The 21,881-nt window shown below is 38.8% G+C and overlaps 1 protein-coding gene across 1 annotated transcript; it reads left to right on the top strand.

Annotated features, from left to right (window-relative positions):
• Window positions 1-252: 252 nt before the first annotated feature.
• LOC139723380 (potassium channel, subfamily K, member 16-like) lies at window positions 253-17,045 on the top strand. The gene is made up of 2 exons (XM_071634627.1): window positions 253-664; window positions 16,147-17,045. The coding sequence occupies exons 1-2, from the start codon at window positions 253-255 to the stop codon at window positions 17,043-17,045; spliced, it is 1,311 nt and encodes a 436-aa protein (XP_071490728.1).
• Window positions 17,046-21,881: the final 4,836 nt, after the last annotated feature.

A 21,881-nucleotide genomic window follows, 5' to 3' on the forward strand; every position in this document is an offset into this window, starting at 1 on the left:
CCGTGGACAGGTAGGTTTCATGATAGTTTGCCTATTATACTCGTCTCTTATCGCATGTGATTACTTTCGGCTGCAACGGAAACGACGAATACAACTGTCCGTAAGATAGCTTCACAGATAAGTGAAACAACTCCTCTCTCGTTCTGCTCAACACGTGACTCGGTTGATAAAAGTTGGAGGGGCGCCGGATGAATAATGACTATAGGGAGAGAGTATCGAACTCCGAGAGTGGTCAGAAAACTTAGATAAACTATGTCAGGTGGTACAAGTATGACCATCATAGAGAACGATGTCGATGCCTCGCAGAAGCCGTCGACGACGGGCTCATCCTTGATATGGCAAACCCGCTGGCAGCTGCTTGCTGTGTTCGCCATCTTCTGGATCTACCTGGTGGTCGGGGCTTTCATGTTCTCGGCCATCGAGCGCGGCAATGCCGACAATCTTCACGAGGAATTCATGGTCGCTCTCACAAACTTTGAGGGCAACCACTCTTGCGTCCACCATGGCGATCTCCTCTCCTACTCAAACGCCCTGGTCGATGCCTACTCCGGCGGGCTACGATGGAACGTGAAAGAGGGATTCAACCACTCCTCCAAATACGGATACCAACACTGGGACTTTATCGATTCTCTCTTCTTTTGCGCAACAGTGGTGTCCACAATCGGTGGGTAAAGTTCATAATCATGTATAACCATAAAATTAACCAGAACATATTATTGATCTTTACATTCTGCTACACATCGTGCATGCTCAAAATCTCAAGTTAATGACATTTTGCTGTTTTTACATTACTGAAGTAGTTGATAAACTAATTCTTCGAAAATTTATTGTCGTAAATCCAACTAGACGTGCACTGGTTGTGATGGGGATCAATATCATTATCTTATTCAACTCCATCTTTATGGTTTTTAACTTTGTTACAACTGAATTTAATGGTAGAGATTGGTCCCTTTCACATCGAGTTACCTTTAACTTTGCACTTCTCATTCAAGGTGTAACTATACACATATAAATCAGACCTTGTTAATCAGTTGTTAACTCAACTGATTAACAAGGTCTGATTTACATGTGAGAAAGTATTTTGAATGAGAGTATGCAACAAAATTAACGTAACATTATATAAGTAACCCCATGTATTTATTGAAAGAGACACGCAAGAAGACTGCGATCAATGAAATTGAGAAGAGAAGGCATAAAAAGAGCAATGCAACGACTTGTTTATCCAAGGATTCACATTCCCTCGCTAATCCATGCACAAAAGCTTCCAAAAGGCGTTAAATACGAAGAACCATTGAGCAACAGTGCATGTAGACATTCACTTGAAATGGTAAGTGTTCGCTTGCGACCCGGCCATGCATGCCTGTACGTATATAGCAGGTGTAACTGTGTAATCTTGCTCTTCTTTTTTATATAAAACAAACCGCTCTCTGCTTTCCAGATGAATTGAAAAGTACAAGAACAATGTTTCTCACGAATACTTTTATTTCCCTCCAGTTGGCGAGACGCCATAGCAATTCGTGATGTAGGGCAACGAAATGATCAAGAAAGAAGACAGAGAATTCAACACGTTTTCATATTTCCATCATAATGAATTAGGATAACTTTTAACATACATACACGTCAGCAACAAGTCGAACGAATTTGTTTTTCATAAAAGTAAAGGTTTTGTGGAATTCTGTTTATGTGTTCTTTATGTTATCATTGGCCTACTGTGATATCACGAATGGCTGGAGTCTTGTATACATAATGACGATTGTACACCAATTCAATTATAAACTTTAAACCTTCACAACTTTTAAATGGATCGCCTCATTTTCCTCAAACTTCAATGGTGTGTGTACATCAATATGTTTGCATTTGTGCACTGAATCTACATTAGTAATTGAGTTGATTTAGGCATTCAAGCGTAACAGCAGCTCGGTGTTCACTAAATGATAAACCATAATTATGAGTTACCTTATACAATCAAGTAAAATGATATCAACAACACACACGGTTTTCATCTCCCTATAATACAATACAATCGGATCATTTATATAGCGCCCTTACACAGTCAATGACTGGTTTCACAGCACTTCACAACAAAATTCAGTCACAGATTTGCATCAAAAAGGAAAGTCTAAGATTCTTCTCGAAGACATCAAGGGATGGGGAATTGCGGACGAACCGAGGTAGATCGTTCCACAATCGCGGTGCAGCCGTCACAAAAAAGCACAAAAGCACATAATCGTGATAATATGAGGAGGATAGACGTGTGGTGACGGCTGTATATACGGCACATATGGCTGGTGTGCCCCAGAATCATGTTAAGATGGTACATTGTGCATTCATTTCCGAAGCTGAGTGCTCCTACCCTGTCTTCTGCGGTTGATATTCAATATACCATGCCAGAGTAATCGACTGATCGATCTCAGCGCCTTGCGATTAGAAGAAAAACGAAAGAATAAGAACACCTCGGACCACATTAAAGGGATTGTATAGTTTGGGTTGAGACCTAATTTCAGGTTTCTAACATTTTTTGGTGAGATAATGAGAAATCTCTTATGAAATATGAAACAGCACGTAATTCCATGAGGATTTCAACGTTAATTTATGAAAATTAGTTTTGAAATGGCTGAGATATCCAAAAACAGAGCGATTCTAATGAGTATGGGACCCACACTTTATTAAGATCGCTTTGTTTTACTTTGTTTTTTTTTTTTTTGGATGTTTCAATCATTCCAAACCCGATTTTCATCAAATAAACTTTGAATTCCTCTTAAAATAGTATGCTCTGTACTATTTCATAAGTGTGTTCTTGGTATCTCGGAAAAAGTTAAAAGTCCAATTCTTATCTCCACCAATACTGTACCACCCCTTTAAAGCCTGTCCATGTGCTAATCATGAATGAGTCATCAGCTTCTGATGTGAAACATGCGCATAAAATGGATGTCGATGTATGCCACGAATAAACGATGCTACTGTATATTGTAAATGATATGACAGAAGAAAAGATTTTTACACTCGTGTAGACCCCAAGACAAACTTACATCGCAACAGATGGTGGTTGTCGTCGGATTAATGAAAAATTCAAGGCAATTTTCTAGTTCTCGTCCAAAGTTCAGCATTTTTATGATATGATATAGCACAGTCCAAACGCATCAAATACATGAGTCGTTGTCAAAAGTGTGATAATGTATGATTAAGGCTGTACAGCGTGTAATAATTCTCTGTATAAACGTTATCAAAAATATTCAATATAACGTCCATTTTCTTTCGAAACGTTCGTACTTAAAAAAAAAAACCCGAATTTCGTCAAATAATTTGAGGTGAATTAATCTTTTTAAGACATCAAAATCACAGACAACCAACTATACACACACTACAGACATATGTGTATTAACAGCTACATGTATAATCACATACAGTTTAAAACTCTGAGTCCATGCATGGCCCTCGGCTTGTCTTGCAAATTCTGTTGAATCAAAAATATCTGTCTCCGCTGATAATGAGTAGATAAACAAATAGATTTTATAGGTAAATAGATAATTGAATAAATAAGTAAATAGCTGAATGAATGACTAAATGAATAAATAAACAAATAAATAGATAAATAAATAAATGCGGATTTTAGTCATCTCTTTAAAACCTGTGCTTTTATTATGTCACAGTCACATGACCAAGATAGCTATTTGAGGCGACCGCAGAACTTAGTCATGAGTTTTCATTTACTTTCTCTTTCATTTTCATTATTTATTTTTAATTAATGTAGAAATATCTCAACCTGTAATTAACTGCCCAGCATATATCTTCCGAGAGCTCAAACTTGTTTGTTTCCTGCAAGCGGTATCTAGCCCGTAGCAAAGTAACGCTTCGTGATGCTAATAAATATTCTTTCTGCCAAACACCACCAGTATTTTATATACGTAACCTTTAGATGATTTGCTACCCTGTAACCGAGAGAATTAATGTATCGTATTGCCAGGGTCTTGTTATGCCACATTAGATATGCAAGGTCCTTTCGTTTATTTGACACCAGTGAAGGGGCACGTGTGCGTAACGCTATTTTTGTGAGGTGAAAAGATATAGTCGTGTGATTACATAATGACAGATGATAAACCTTGTAGCCATGTAATTATGCAATGAGAATTTGCGTTATATAGTAGTATCATGCTTAGATATTTTCCGTGTCTTGAACTTCGTAATTTATTCATAAGCAAGGATCTGAGCCATGTTGCCAATTTGCTGTCGGGCATGACTGTCAGCCATGCAGTTTGTAATAAGCTTCTGTGCACATTTCTGAAAATGACCTTTAATTTTCCTCATTTGGATAGGTATTTCACTCGTTTTTAAAGGGACGTAATGCTTAAGCCCTTTAACGTTCCTCATTTGGATAGGTGTTTCACTCGTTTTTAAAGGGACGTAATGCTTTTAAAAGCTTGCCTGACATAACAGTAAATAGAATTCGCGTTCATACAAAAACGTAACGACCTGATAAAGTATAGTATTGGACTATAATTTTACAAGTTGGAGAAACAGTGATGGGGCCTACATCTATAAATATACGTACATAAAAGCAAGCTCGTCCTTTTTCTGCTGTACGCGAACTATAGCTTAGAACTAGCTTAAAGAAGCCTGATCAGCGAGAAGATAGAGATGGAAAACGAACTACACAGTACATGATACTGCTCTCCATTATAGAGATAATGCTAGGCACCGCCGAGAAGTTACGCGTTTAACTACTATAGTACAAGTGCTACCCAGATGCTTAGACAAATGAGAGCATTCACTAATCAGGACTATAGTATAGCGCTCTTTTACGAAGAAAAGACTCCCAATGCCGCAGTTTGCTCTATCGCTGGCAATGTGCTAGGAGGAATCAATGTGTGTGCTTTGAATTGCATCAAAATGCAGTGTAAAAATACACCTCAACAGCAGAAATTATAAAAACACGATGGAACATGCTTCGAGGAGTACTTAACTCGAAATATCAAGTATGTTAGATTGAAAGAGAGAGAGAGAGAGAGAGAGAGAGAGAGAGAGAGAAGCAAACTGCATTGAATTATGCGCAAAATATATGCGTATCATGGACCAATGTCAGATTTTAAGAGGACCTAATTTTCCTTTCATTTTGATTTGCGCGTTACGAGGAGTACTCTCTAAAAAAAAAAAAAATCGAGTGAAAATATTCACTTTTAAAGGAGTGAATACAAAAAAGAGTGAATTTAGAGTGAAATTGGAGTAAATTTTGAGTGAATATGTTAATTTTCACTCGTTTTAGAGTGACCTCAGGGATCACTCCAAAATCTTCGAGTGATCCTTTAGGTCACTCCAAAGTGAGTGAAAATGAACATTTTTACTCAAAATTCACTCCAATTTCACTCTAAATTCACTCTTTTTTGTATTCACTCCTTTAAGAGTAAATTCTGTGTGGCGCTCCGACAAAATGAGTCATAAGTCGCACGGGGAGTTTTCCCGTAATGAGCCGAAAATGAAGGTGAAGCACTGCTCGGGTCAAAATTTTTTTATGATGGACTTTGATTCCTTAATGTTTTATCTGTTTGTACAGAAAATTTCAGTGTGTAAAAATGAGTACAAGTATCCCAAATCACAGTTTTTCTGAGACAATTTTTTTTTGAACGCTCGCCTTTGCGTTGCGTTTCGCACCTATTGTTCTTGCCCGATCGAGACTCCGCCTCCGTTGCTAGGATGTATGCTAATGAGACATTGCTCTTGACCCCATTGAAGACAAAACAAAGCATGGTGCGCGCGTCGGCGTCGGCGGTCAAGCGGCGAGGGTTTTAGAATTACGCAATAATAGTGAGCTGACCGAGGCTATCGATCGCATGACCAGCGAGTTTCGTTTGATACATGCACTGCATTTCATGAAGTGGTGATTGATGTGACACACAAATCGCGCTGAAAAAAATTAATTCCAACGAACGATCACGCAAAATGAATGATACTTTATCTATGAGCTAATACAATGATCACATATCGAACTTGAAACCTCTTTATGCGTGTGTGTACTTTTACAACGGTTATTAATTGGCCTCATTAATGAATTCATTCAAGTAATCATAACTTTCGTTCCCTCTAGCTGGTATGTGACTTGCTGTTTAAAGTTCATCTCTGGAGATAAAGTAGGGCCTAAGTTGTCAATTATTCTCGTTTTTATACAGTCGACAATTCGTGTGATAATTCACCAAAATTAATGTATGTAATGCGTACTATTATTTCCCTGGTTAATAAAACTTATTACCCTATTTCTTATGATGGTTTGGGCCGTGACGGCATGGAGAGAAATCGGAAGACAAACATTATTAATGCCCAAATAACTTGTGTTCCCTTTGGAGGATATTCTGACTCTTGTCATCTGTGTATTTTTTAGAAGTAGGACCTATTTGAGAAAGTGACAGAAAGCTGTGTCGCTACTCAAAAGTGTGCTTCTTCATTTTGTTTTGTTTTTTAATCAGAATGTTTGTAATGATAGCTGTTTGTCGTGTATTGCGTGTAGCTGACATGTGAGAGGTCAAGTCCGCAAAGAATTTGGCTAACAGCTTTGCGAAGTAGCAGCGCTAATTGCCCATTGAATTGCGTATTCTGAGGAATTTCGAATGAAAGAACTCGGACGACACTGTTCACGCCTTGTATCCGAGTATAAAACCCCGCATCAACGAAGCCTTAAACAATGAAAGGTAAACTTCCTGCTATCAAGGGGTGGATAATCACGCAACCAGTATTCTTTCTTCGCCATTGATAGCAGAATCAGTGATGTAATGGAGCAACAGTGTTAGAGGATCGGCATTATGTCTGCTAATTTGTAAAAGAATTTTCCAGTCCCCTTTTGTGTTCAGAACCACAGTCAGGGACGCTAACTTACCCCATCTCCTACAAACTATCGTTACAATCTTAAAACGTGAATTTTATGAAAGGTTAAAAGTGATCGCGGAATCAGTTCTTCTGCGTGACACAAGGCTTTTATAATAGCATACCAAGCTTAAATCGTTTGCCTGTATAGAAAGGGCGGGGATACACACTTATCGCAATCATCCGGATTTGAGAGTGATACACTCTACTACTTTTCTTCATCTTTCCCCCGACAAAGACCATGGTAATTCAAAACAAACAAACAAACAAACAAACAAACAAACAAGCAAACAAACAAACAAACAAACAAACAAACAAGCAGTTGCATTATATCAGAACGTACAGAATTTTTGTGTAGATATGTATAGGTCATCTCTTGATTTATAGTAGGCATTTGTTGCCGTTTTTACAGTGTTTCCTAATAAATGCCTATAGCGAAAACCCAATACAACTTTTATCAAGGAGGGAAGGGAAAATTTAAATAACATAGTTTACAGAAATCAGACATGTAAATAAGGCAATCACATACATCCGCATGGGCGATTGTAATCTCTTACTTTGATTATCAAACATGATCGCCTGCATTTACGTGTTTTTTTTTCTAATTTCTTGAAATTTGCCTCATTTTCTCTCTTTTTTTTTTAACAATTGCTCGAAACATTTGATTTGAATCGTAACACAGTCTGCTATCCCACAACATGATATTCCATTTGATTCGTCACTTATTGTTTGTTGGGTGACGCCAAATGTTTGAATCTCGAGCGATGATACACGGCATTTTGTTTGTTGGTTTTCGTCTCATCGCTCAAAAGAATTTTGACTACGATTACAGAGGTATCATCTACAAGACATATCTGATGGTTTACAGAAGTGATCATCAATTCAGTAAGGATTAGTCAAGTCGTGAATTTACTTTACCCATCATGTCTAATCGAACTACGACATTGTTTGGGTAACCGCGCCTTTTTATTCTCATAGTTCAAACTAATTCTTAACTTAATCAAAACAAATAATTCTTTTATATAATTTCTCAAAATACTCAAAAGATGGCCTAAAGTCAAAACTTCGAAAGACTGCATACAGCAATCTTTACTGGCCTAAACAAGTTTTCTAGAGCTATCAGTTCCCCCTATGACGATGACTTCGATTGCGTTTTGAATTTACTTTACCCATCATGTCTAATCTACTTTCAAAACAGCTATTACCTTTATAGTTCGATTAATGAACCAGTCTTTGAATTCATAAGCAACATTCGTAATCGTAACCATACAGTAACATAATACTGTCAATAAGAGTTGGAAAATGTAAATGCTATAATAGTAGCGCAAAATAAATGAGTAACGATTATCTTCATACATTCTAATTCCTAAGTGATGTCGCTACGAAAATGACACATGGTTTGACGACTGCTTCAACCAAATAAAGGTAAAAAGGAATGGGGTATACTGCTAATGATAGTACCACGCCGTACAATGCATTTCACTGTATTTGGTAACGTTTGGTTACGTTTCTGTGCGCTTTACGTACGGAAAATAAAAAGCAGATTGATGCTATTAACATGCTAACACACAACGCATTCAAAATGTTTTTTGAAATACACCGTGTACAATCTAATGTTTCAGTATGCGGTATGAAACTTTGAATTTGCGAGTTATAAGCAGGGTTATTACATAATCAAGCAAAAATTAAAGTATTTAGGGATTCGGATTTGCGCAGAAGACTAACAGTGCTATAATTGTATGGCGATCGTTCGCAACAGAGATAATCCTCTTCAATAGATATACAATGTAATTTTGTTTTCATGAATTGAAAGAGAAACGAAAAGAAGTCAACTTTTTAACTTCATTTAGCTTTCTCACCAATTGAACTTGATTTGATCTGCCATGCAGGGTATTGCTGTGTGTTCTATTAATGCTATTAATTTTTTTAATCGGCGTGCTTGTTTTTTATGCAGAATATCACAGGTAAGTTTAATTCAGTGAAGTACATAATGTTTGTACATATGGCGTGTTCGTTGTTTTGTATTGTCATTTTTATAATATACCATGTGTCCATTATCTTATTCTGACCACGAAAATATGGCGACTGTTTAAATGCGGAGCATGTACTGGAAAACTAATGTCTCCTGCCAGTATAGACAAACTAATTTTTAGTCTGTCCCCGCTTAAAATGGAAATGAAATAAAAAAAAAAACCGAAGTTCGACTTTCAGTAGATTTCAACCGTTTTGTATAGTGCCTGATTCGTGTAATGGACACAATTCTTTAGCACATAAGCAATCACACAACTTTCGGGGATAGATGTATGTCTTAATGATTGTATCTCATGGAAGAAAACTCGTCTCCTCGCCTGAATTTTAGCTTCTTCCTGTTCAAGCTTGCGTGAAAGAAATAGTTGAACATCAATCGCAATCATAAAGAGAGGCACATCCTTAAAAATAAGCACAGGAGTACTGAGACACACTACAAAATAAAAACGGGCCTTTTATCACTATTGACAACGCATGACATTGAAATGCTTTCTTTTTTTCATGGGGGAGGGGGGGGGTAATACAATTGATTATTCTGAAGGTTCGTTAATCACACAATGAAATATGGTTCGCTATTAGCCTAGGTTCGTTAACAAGAAAATTAAATACGGTTCCTTTACCCGAAAGTAATCAAGCAATCATTTTTTCTAATAAGGTTTGTGAATACAAAACGAAGTGAGGAAGGCCTAACTATTAATTCCAAATATTTGTCAGTATTATTATCTATAATATACTCCACTTCTCAAATGCAGAAAGATTGTAACTGCAAATGTGATGTAAAAAAAAATTCAGCTTAAGCTACAAGTTAATGGTATTTTATATGCTATATGGTATTACAAAAGTGACTGAGAATAAGAAGTTTATTTATGATACAATCATTGTAAACCCAACGTGAAGCTGTCAAGCCTACATCAACCTTTGCTTCTGATACGTATTTATTATGTGCAGCATTGGCAAGCGTGATAAGCGATAATTACTGTGCACGCAACGCCTATAAAGGAAATGTGCCTAATATGGCGGGAATTCAGAATGTTACAACTGTATACAGCTGCAGCAGAACAGACGCGAAAGCAGTCTTTGATGCTCTGCAACATTACGACCATTTGCGTAATTTGAGGGTTTTTAGTACAGGCAAAGAACACGATCTCAAAAGACGACTATCGTTTATTAACTTCATTGACTTTTTCTACCGATGCTGTCTTTTGAACCCCCGCCTACAATAAGTTCTCAGGTTCTATTTAGGTATTGGTACTTGCTATTAAAACGCATCCTCTTTAGTTTCCATTGACAACAACATGGGAGGAGAATGGAAGCGATCAACGCCCTCGCTAAAAGACGTTTCTCGTAAGACGCATTGCGTGCCTTTTTTTTTTCTTTCTACTGTTTCCTATTGTTTGTGAGTTAAAAACTTGCGGCAAACCACAACGCAACCGACACACAACGCGTACGGACTCATTCATGCGGCGGCAGCAGCACGGACACAAACGCCCGAAGTTTACATTCGGGCTGCCGTATTGGTCAGAATCGTTAATGATAGACCTGTCCTGCGATTGGTTAATTATCTTACACACCCAAGCTATCGCCTTATACGGTAGTGCGTGCGATGGAGTGTAAACGCCGTCGCTAAGCAGGACTGTTGTATTGTTTCGTCCCGTGAAAGAAACAGGTTGTGAGCTTGAACATAGCCTGAGCTTTGAGAGCGATTTTCTCCGTTATTTAGAAAACGGACTGACATCATAAACGTAGTTAATATTTGTTTTTATGATCTATAGGGATGTCGAAATGAGTTGTATTACAATGATATCAGTGTAAAGCTTAGAGTCTGTAGAATTCACACATGGGCATAACTACGATTTAATTTTTTTGCGACTTTTGACTCATTCCGACGGAGCGCATGTACTTTCTCTCGATTTTTTTTTAGAGACTACAGAAATACATGTTGATAACTTTAATTCTTTCCTACGCATTTATGAAATCCAGTATTTCATAAAGTCCAGTATTTCATTCAACACAATGCGTTGAAATACAGCTTGTCATTAAAAGAAATGTGAAACTTTTTTCTTTGTTTCCAATTTTCGTCTTGAAGCTATAGAGCGGTACCGAGCATGACTTCAGAGCAAAGAGGAATGCTAGACATTCTATTGTAATGTTTTTGAAGCCAAACATGTGTTTGCATGGATGAGTTGCCACTCAATCTAGGCCTATAATATCTCCCTGGTCTGATTGTGTGGAAGTGTATGACGCGTGTATTGAACATGTGACGCACGGTACTTGCTTTGCCTTGGGAAGAACTATACGTACTGACGTGGAAGAATTATGGGTATATAAGGCCTATCACCGGTAGTCGGTCTAACACAAATGAGACGGTGATCTATCACTAGGGTCTTTTGTCTACTCTCACTTCGTCTATAATAGCCATTTAGTCATAACCCACATCGTCTAATCCTGTTTCGTCTACAACCAGTTCGTCTAATGACCATTTAGTCCAATTGCCACTTAGCCTCATTACCAGTTGGTCTACGTCCAGATTGGCTATGCCCACTTCGTCGAGTACCCACAGTTTATTAGACGAAATGGGAAAAAGTCCAAATAGACAAAACTGCAATTAGACCATCTGGTCATTAGACGAAACGACATAGCCAAACTGGACATTAGACCAAACGGGCATTAGACGAAATTGACAGTAGACCAAGTGAGTTCAGCCATATGCGGTGTTAGACGAAGTGGGAAGTAGACCATCTGAAAGTAGACCACGTGACAGTAAACCCTTGAGACAAGGAGCTTCAGTTTATCACTGGTCCTGTTATCCTACCTACACCTCATACTGTGTCTCGTGCGCTCTGGGCAGGTAGCCGGTCCCGCGACATTTGCTCCTGCGACATGTGATTGCTCCCATGAAATATCTGCACGCTTAAAGCCAAATATAAATTCTACCCATTAACATAACCATAACCCTAATCCTAATACTTATTGCATCAAACTAAACCTATAAAACCCTATCACAACCCTAACCTCTCGATAACCCTAAGTTCTTGGAGAAAATATGACCGGATCAATTGTCGCGAATGTCGTGTCACCCTGGGGGGCGTTTCATCAACGAGTTCGTCGGAGTTTTCACCGACAAATTTGCTATCAGCCAATCAGACCAAGGATTTCATTAGCTTTTGACAGTTGTCAGTATAAATCCTTGCGTCTGATTGGCTGATAGCAAATTCGTCGGTGAAAACTCCGACGAACTCGTTGATGAAACGCCCCCCTGAAAGCCACGTACATGCTGTAATTAGTGCTGTGCTCTCAGGGCTCGGTCACACTGCCCAAAAGTCGCGTAAACGCATGAATCACGCAAGAAATTTGGTTGTGCGTGCTTGTCCGTCGAGAATTTTCGCTGATTTACGCGATGAAAATCACCGATGAATTGCCCACGACCTACGGAAAGATCACGCAAAAATCACTAACAAACCACGCACTTTCAGTGCATAGGCACGCAAAGGCCCCAAATAGGGCGAATACGTGGTTGTGCGCGACGACTGAGGTCCACGGTAAACCACGCATAATCTGCGCATTATCACTAATGAACTGCATATGAATCGCGCATTATTTGCGCATGAACGCGATAGCGGCAACATTTTCGCGAACGATCACTGATATTTCACGCATATTTCATGCATTGTCCGCGTAAGATCGACGCAAACTAGGCAAAAATTACGTAAAACAGCGCAACACTGCGTAAACTTTTTACGCGAAGCCGAGTTTTGAGCCACTGGCCAAGACCCGAAAGTCGCGTAGACGCATGAACCACGTTAAAAAATTTGAGCCTTAATACGCGATGCATGCGCGGTTTGCGCATTTTTCATGAGTTTGTCTGACGTGGAACCTTCGTAGTTGTCCGCCGATGTGCGCCAGATCGGCGCTTTACGCGATTCTAAGTTTTGAGCAGCTCAAAAACTCGGCTTCACGTAAAAGTTTAAATTTACGCAGTATTGCGCTGTTTTACGTTATTTTTTGCGCAGTTTGTGTAGTTCTTCAGCGAACAATGCGCGAAATATGCTTGGAATATCAGTGATCGTTCGCGAAAATGTTGCCGCTTTCGCGTTCACCGACGACTTTCCACTGACGATTAGCAGACATGTACGTATGTGACGTATGTTTCGCGCTTATCAACACCTACGTATCACTGAAAATCACTGAAAAAAAAATAAATAAGCGCATGTAATACTTATGAAATACTGATGAATCACTGATGTATCACTAACAACTCACGTATGATTGGCACTATATAAAAACGGCCATTTTATCATATCCCGTCAGGCAATTCCCGCTGTCGAGGGGTGCACATCAAACCCGTGTTTTGCGTGATCTTTCCGTATAGTTCTTGCGCAATTCATCGGTGATTTTCATCGCGTAAATCAGCGAAAATGGTCAAATTCTGGACGGACAAGCACGCAAAATCAAATTTCTGACGTGATTCATGCGTTTACCGCGACTTTTGGGAAGTGTGACCGAGCCCTCATGGAATCGCTAATTAAAGCGCCGATCCGGCGCACATCGGCGGACAACTACGAAGGTTCCACGTCAGACAAACTCGTGAAATGTGCAAATCGCGCATTTATTGCGTAAGGCTCGAATTTCTTACGTGATTCATGCGTTTACGCAACTTTTGGGCAGTATGACCCACAGAACTCTTTCTGTGGTATGACCGGGTCCTTAGCTGAGTAGTTGTAAAGTTGTAGACTGCAAGGGTTTGGTTGAGGTAGTTTTGAGCTAGATGTGACCATCCCAAAATAGATCCTATCATAACAGTGGCATTGATAGTCCGTTGTCTAACACAAAGTTCACTAGAATTTTACAATTATTTCACAATATATTTACAAAGTGTACGGATTCTTATTTTTCGCATAATATTTCCAAACATTTCATAATTCGTCTCAAATCTATCTATCATCATCATCATTTTCATCATTATATCGCAACTGTGCGAGTAAAACATGCTCTATACACGCGGCGTATGAGTTTTTATTCGTAATTTGAATACTACCTGTAATTCTATGCCTTCCTTGTTGCCTGTGTGACGGGCAGAGTATTGAATAGCAGGATTAAGGAGAGTGAGAGAGAGGACGGTTAATGAACTTCAGTGACGTAATGAAAGTTTTTTATGACGTATGTTGCTACACTTACCAGGGTTTGACATTAGGGCCACTAAAATCTTTGAATGTGAAATTTTTGGTGGCCCAGAAAAGAAATGTAGAGACCCGAAATAAAGGAAAAATGCAAAATTCATTTTGAATCTTACCTGCCCGATCGGACCACCGAAAGATTGCCATTTTTAGATTTGGTGGCCCGATATCAAGCTACGGACTGACAGGGAAATCGAGGTCAATGATGCTCAAATGCCGTCATTAGAAGCGATAAGGGAAGTGGAACATATTACCGACAATCACCCACTTTGTCATTTTTATGAGATTGACAGTAATCACCCCGTGCATAAATTGTCAGTGATTGTAGTCGGTGCTGTATTCACCCACTGACCGTACGGGTATAGCGCACATTGATCCCTTTGAGTCGTAAATAAATGGTTTATCATTCATTGGAGAAACTATTAATACTGCACGTATCAACAATCGTAATTATCTTGTCTATCATCTCCCCTCCTGATTGTAAGTGTTTTTTCTTAATGTTTAGCAAAAAAAAAAAAAAAAAGAGATGATAATATCAGATAGTGAGATATCTTCTCTCCACCCCCCCCCCCCCATCTGCTTAACCCATCTGCAGATGTGATAAATATCACATCACGACACCATTGCAACGTGTATTTTGTTGTTGTTGTTGTTGTTGTTGTTGCTGCTGCTGCTGCTGCTGCTGCTGTTTTCTTATAACACATAGTGGGATTTAATGATTAACCGTTCTTGGGATAGTCGGAAATGATGATGCCAATCATGAATGTTGTCTCCTTCCCAAAGTGAGCCAGAGGGTAGGCAAATTCTTGCTTTGTTAACTTTTTCGGCCAACTCTCCGTTTTAGTGAGCGTGATACTCGTTGCAACAACAGCTGCTGCGCATAAGCAGAGAACTATAATAATTAATATGAAATCCATGAAACTGCCTTGACGATACATTGAGTAAAAACAATTCAAGGTTGGCGCAGTCGAATACGTTTTCTCAAAATGAATGATATGTTTGTATTCAGAAACAGAAAATAATAGATGGGGCATGGTTTTTCCGATGAAGATTTATCGGCTTGTTACGGAGATTGTCCATAATGAGTGATTATTAAACAGAAAAGCAGTCACCATGTAACATGATTCTAATTATAAAGAGTAGATAGATGGAGGGCAAAACACAGAATATGATGCACTACGCCAAATTAAATGTTGGCTATTTCTCCATCAGCGGATAATAATGAAATTGAAAAAAGTGACTCGCATTGTGCTGTACCAAGGACGATATCTGCAACCCAGGAGCATGTATACTCCCTCCCATTCATTGTTCTCGGAATCAGTCGATCTTTCGTTTTGTGTTTTTGTTTTTGTTTTTGTTTTTCGTTCAGCCCATGAAGACAATTATGAAAAAAAAACCGCTGAGTATTGAATTGAGCAACTTAGAAATATTATGTTCTTCTTTATCCATCCTGGGTAGCCTCCTCGGTGTTCCACCTGTACCATCATGCAGAGGACCTACCTTTATTACTACCCTATATAGCTTTACGAGGTACCCATTAATACACCTGGCTCCTGTTTCATAAAGATTGAGCGTAAGCTGCAATCAATCGCAAATTCCCTTTCATAAACAACTTTACGATTGATCGTAAGTACCGCTCAATCTACTGAAAGTTACGCTCGATTTTTTTTTTCAAATCAAGCGTAAGTCCATGGATTTATAAATCGGGACGTATACGCTCAATATTGAACTTACGCTCGATTCACCGAGTTACGCTCAATAAATCGAGCGTTAGATCAATCGCTACTCTTCATGAAACAGGCCCCTCGATTGAGAGGGACATGGTGAATAAGAACATCTTGGCCAAGGACGTTGATTTATATAGACACGACGGGATTCGAATTCCGGACCTCCGAGGTTTTTCCGCTAAGCCGCAGTGCCCCATCCCCACCCAATGTTGCGATTTTAAATGTATCGCTCAACAAATAAGTTGCGAATACCATGTCCTTTACTGTTACTGCACATCATTATGTCATCATTGTTACTTTCATCAAAGAACCAGATGAATGGATCAACAAGTATTAACACATTATTCACTTTATATTCTCTTCCCCAGGCTACGGTCGTCTCGCCCCAAGCACACAGCTCGGCCAGTCCGTGTGCATAATCTACGCACTGATTGGTATACCCCTAAGTGGACTACTGGTGGCGACTATTGGTCAGCAACTAAAGAACCGTCGCGAGTATGTCTGGAAGAGCCTTCTTGCAAGGGTCACGTGTCTAACATCGGCGAGGTCGTCTGCTGGACGTCGTATCGCGTCGATTACGGCCCTCTTCATCGCTCTCACCTTGTTCTACGTGGTACTTATCATCATCCCGGCTTGCATGTTCTACTTCATCGAAGGCTGGGATTGGCTAACGAGTCAGTATTACGCTTTCATCTCCTTCACCACCATCGGGTTCGGCGATTACGTGGCTGGAGACGGCCCGAACCTTTCCACTCCGGCCCGCATCGCCTACAAACTGCTGTTAATCTGCTACCTGGTGATTGGCATGGGTTTCGTTACCATGGCAATACATCACATGCAAGACCGCAATGCTCGAAGTGTCAGGCGTTTGACCAAACAGAGGATCATTCGGAGAACTCTGAAGAAGCGTCTGTCGGCAAAAGGGGACACCCCCGATGGCATCTCATCGGAGAAAGTACCGATGGACGACGAGGAGGAGATCGTGGTCATAACGGTAGACGGCAGCGGCCAGGGGGAGGGGCTCGAAATGGCCAATCTGGGAGGAGTCGGAGTGAAATACGAAACGGTGTCACTGGTCGATGGGATGATGCAAACGGCGTTCTTCTCCCAGTGCGACGCTTCCACCCAGACTGATTTCACAACACCATCTATTAACGACAGTCACCATGGAAACGGGATGCACATAGCGGGAGGCCAACTGAACACTAAAAATCGTGACGGAAAATGGCAGATAACAGAAAATGTACTTTATAATAATCGAACCTAAGAGTGGAATTTCGACGGTTAAAATGTCCGTCTCACCAATCGCTGCTACATCGCTACCAATATTCCGGCAAGAGTGCTCAAGATAAAAATATTGATAAATTGATACATAACTCGTTTGCCCGTATGCATCTCTGAAAATATCGACAGCCTGACCTGATTATGCTTGTATCGCATCGTTTTATTTTTTTTCTTTCTATTTCTTAGTGTGGTGGATATACTCATACTTGGGTTTATAATAAGAGACAGATCTCAATCTCTTCTCCCCGTCTACTAGAGATGGATTAGGGCTATCCTCGATCTAACGGCCAACTGTGCCTTCTCAAACAACGTAATACTAAATATGTTCAAGATACTCGGTGGAAATACATAGTACTCATATTTGTGATTTAACCAAAGGGTAGAACACATAATGATGTTTTATTTTCTATTTTATTCTTGAATACTTAAGCGTGTTATATACAAATTTAGTTTGTTGTCGTTTTCCCCAATCTCGTTGTGTCCGTGGCTGATGAGGCGCGAAAATAGAACTGGTATAGGCCTATGGATTTAAATCCACACTAATTCTTAGGATAATCAAGCAACTGAATTGCAATGGCATCATTCTTTAGTATTCGACAAAACACACACATTCTTAAATCCACTGACCACTATGCTTGTCACTGAGAAGTTTTAAATTTGGCAGTGTGTTTCTACTATTTGAATATTCAACTCCCGAATAGTTATGACTTCTCTACATTCAATAGAGTATTATACATTCATTTGCACGTTTATGTGCACGTGTGTGTGCGTGTGACTTTGTGTGAGGGATACCAGTGTATGCAAGGAAGTTGAGATCCAGGTAGATTAATCCGACCGCTTACTCAGTATCCAAAGACGGTTTTGGCGGTCTCACTGCGATTTTGGGCTTTAATTCCGTACTTAATATCGCTGCACCTGATGAAAGGAGTGATCTTACTGGTGCATGACTGCGATAAGGATAATGATATAATCATATGTGTGCAAAGGTTTGGTAAACTTGTTTCCTATATAACGCAAACTCTCGTCTTTAATGTGACACAATGTGCTGTACTGGGAAGAATTCTCATTGCGCCTCTTGGATTTTGACTTGCTTTGAAATTGGAAGCATAAGTTCATTGATTCCATATGGTATTTGTCTTGATTGTCCAGTTTAGGTTTCATTCTAAATATCTAGTATTCAAATTGTGTGAATTGCGTGTAGACTTATTTTACACAAAAATAAGTAGGGTTACTCTGAGCCAGTGTTAAGATTTTGTGCAATAATTTGTCACAACTGTCTTTCCACGTGTAAGGCCTCTCTTTTTTCCCCAATGTAATTAATGGTGGTGGAGGTCGTTCATTTTGTCAACACTACTAGTATATAAACGGTCTGTCCATACGCGCGTGCTATATGAGACACTCGTGGACAATAAGGAATGTAAACAAAACCTTATCTATGTTGTGCTGAGTCTATACCTCATTTACTCTCCTAATGACTCACACCAGGACGTCTAAGTTCATTGTACACGCTACCCTTTCCTATACTGAGTATTTTGTTACACAATGTCAAGACGTATCCATGTAAAACAAAACTTTTGACATCGAATCGATACATTGACATAATCATTTCAAAAGTTGTCTTATCTGAAGCACTATACTGCCTACCGCTATGCCCTGTGGAGTAATGAATTACCGTACCTTACTCTGATGTATAATCTCGATGAGAAAGACAAAATGATATTATACGTTCATTTCACGCATGCAAACATGTATGGTTTTATTACCAACTAAGAGGAATGCAGCCTTCCATCTCCGTTGACATTGGTTTGTATAGCAATTGCTGTGACGTCACAGTGTAGGCATACTCTATTGGCGGATGTCTTGTGATGTCGGATAGGCTCGTAACACATAGCAGAGTTCTTCAAACACGGATTTGGTTTCGCCATCATATCTTCCGTATTACTCACCATTTTCTAAGTATAAATTAGAGCAAACAGCAGTATCAAACGAAGCGCTTCCTTCACTCTTTGTTTTTTATCCTTTTAATAATCAGCATGTCCTCATGCAGGTCACTTTAAAGATTCTGTTTAACATTGTGTGGTGGCCCCATTTCAGATGTATTGTCGAGCACTGCCGACGTAGCTGTTGTGTGACGTTATAAACTCGTATGTAAATGCTGATAGTTATTATACATGTAAACAGTTTGAATATTATGCACAAACACTTTTATACTCATGAAAGTACATGTCATGTCAATTTACTTCCAGTAAATTGTCTTATAAAGAACTTTATAGAGGTGCGATCCCACGGATTCTTTTTTTCAATGTATCACACACTACTGAGATCCAAACTGATACATTTGTGTAGAATATGAGCGTGAGTGTGTTTGTGTTTGTGTTTGTGTGTGTGTGTGTGTGTGTGTGTGTGTGTGTGTGTGTGCGTGTGTGTTTACAAGGTATAGCAATTACATAAAACTTTGTTGCATGCTCAGTTACACCTTTCCTAAGCCAGCGTATCGTCATTAGTGAACGCGTCTGCTTGCCATACATTATCGTACTACATAAAACACGAAAAAACAAAAACAAACAAACAAACGGACGAACCATAACTCCCCGTATAAGGTATACCAATGCCCAGTTGAATACTAAAGTTATTCGATCGGACTCGGTGTTAGAAGACGTGCCTTCAATAATCAAAAGACAAGAAGTTCATCTGGACTTTGATAAAAAGAGTATAGATAATTATGTTAGACGCATAACATGCAACAGTAAATTCCGTTTAAAAAAGGGGTGTAAAAAATCGTGAGGGAGATTTGGGAGTTTAAGTTTCTCATGTTTTGATATTATGGCCAGTGCACATTTAGCAGTGGCCTGCAATTACCTCTGAACTACTGTCCTTTCAATATGCCTATTGATGTTTTTATTACAAGAGTGGTTGAAAACAGCTGAGCAAAAAGAGGTAATTTATATGCCATGCAGTCATATGACAGACTTTTGTTACTTTGGTTCAAAAGACTACACGATCACCTGCACTTTTCGATATGCACATGATTCCTCATCCAAATCTTTTTTTTGCATTGATTTTCATGCTGACTTACCCAGTTTTTCAACCGTCTTAGTCACAAGTAACTTTGAATAGGTCTACAATGATCTTTATGTGCACATATTTATGGGCAGATACAAGTAGGACCCCATACTGACATCGGAAATGATCACAAGGTGTCGCAATATGTTGCATGAGTGACGATGTCATCACTTCACACTTTTCATATCGACTTGTACAATAAACTAATGTTTTCTAATAAAGATTTTGTGCAGTAATTTACCAACAGTAAACTTTTCTCTGTGATACTGGAATGTTGTCGTGATTGGTGGGAAGATGAATCTGAATTGTATCGACTTATAGCACATAAATAAGAAAGGAATCTGACATGGGGCAGATCCAGGAATTCTGTAAAGGGGGGGGGGGGGGCAACGCAAAGCAGTTTATATTTCTGGTGCCACATCCGGGTTTAGTTAGTTGAAAAACAAAAGACAAAAACACAAACAAAAGAGCTTCAATACAAATTTTCTCGTGCCACTTCCGGGTTTCATCCGCTTTTAAGCATCTTTCTTTCTGACGCGAATCCCCTTTAACTTTTTTCTTTTTATTTCTTTTATAAAAACAAAAACAAAAACACTGATGTTGTTAAAAGAGGGGTAGTTTTTCACACCAGCACGTACAGTGATAAAATTACGATAAGAATGTTGCGGAAGGGGGTAAAGCGTTTTACTCATGTAAAAAGACGGACATTGGGATTGCTATGTACTAGAAACGTGTATCAAAAAGCTCCAACAGTATGTAGGTCCTAAGACTTCGTATGTGTTGTTATACAGAGCCTAGTCTGACATTATTCACAGGCTCCGAAATTTATTACCCACCAGCATATATTTGACGTATCATATTTTGAAAAATAGTGGTTCAGAGATGTGACTTACGTGTAAAGCATATGCCTACCTGCTTCATCTTTGAATGAATATGAAATTTTACATGGTCAGAAGTTACCACGATAGTTACCACAATATATAGTTCTGAACTGTTGCATGCGTGGCCTATTCCTTGTTCTGCAATCTTGGTTATAGGAAAAAAAAATCTACGATTTTTTTTTTCGAATAGGCCTAATGATTTCAAAAGAATATCAATTCAAATTAATGTATCCCAGTCAACAAAATACAAAAAAGAAGCTACGTAGTAATTGTTATGTGCACAGTTATGAATATTGATACATGAATAATAATGGTTGAATATGTCATCATGTCAGTTCAGTTCAATTCAGTTCAAATGAGATTTATTTCCATTCGTTCACAAAAAGTATCAAAATAAGAGATATACATTATACAATAATCTGTCATTAATTTTTCTAGAAAATGCATAATAAAAGTATCATGAAATATTGCAAACCATACATATATTTAAAGTATGTCAACAATCACATTATCAAACGTACCGTATTCAAAACTACAATATTATCATCACTCTAAGCAATGTATTTTCATATTTATGCCGTTTTATGTATCCACATCACAAACATTAACCAAATACTGATTTCACAGACATAATAATTAGAAACAGAACGATCAATGATTATAATGAGACAACATACAACTCTATAATGCGGTGAAATATCGGAATGCATGCAAGTTGCCCTTTAATAACGCAGGTGATATCACATATTGTACGTATGGTACACCAAAACCATCAAATATATAATTTACAACATCCAAGCATATATCAGTATATCAATATGTATACACATATAATAAAATTGGATACACACACACACACACACACACACACATAT

This window comes from Diadema antillarum, unplaced genomic scaffold, assembly GCF_040938485.1.
Source record: "Diadema antillarum isolate AM-2024a unplaced genomic scaffold, OU_Dant_1.0 scf00000188, whole genome shotgun sequence".
NCBI classification, from domain to species: domain Eukaryota; kingdom Metazoa; phylum Echinodermata; class Echinoidea; order Diadematoida; family Diadematidae; genus Diadema; species Diadema antillarum.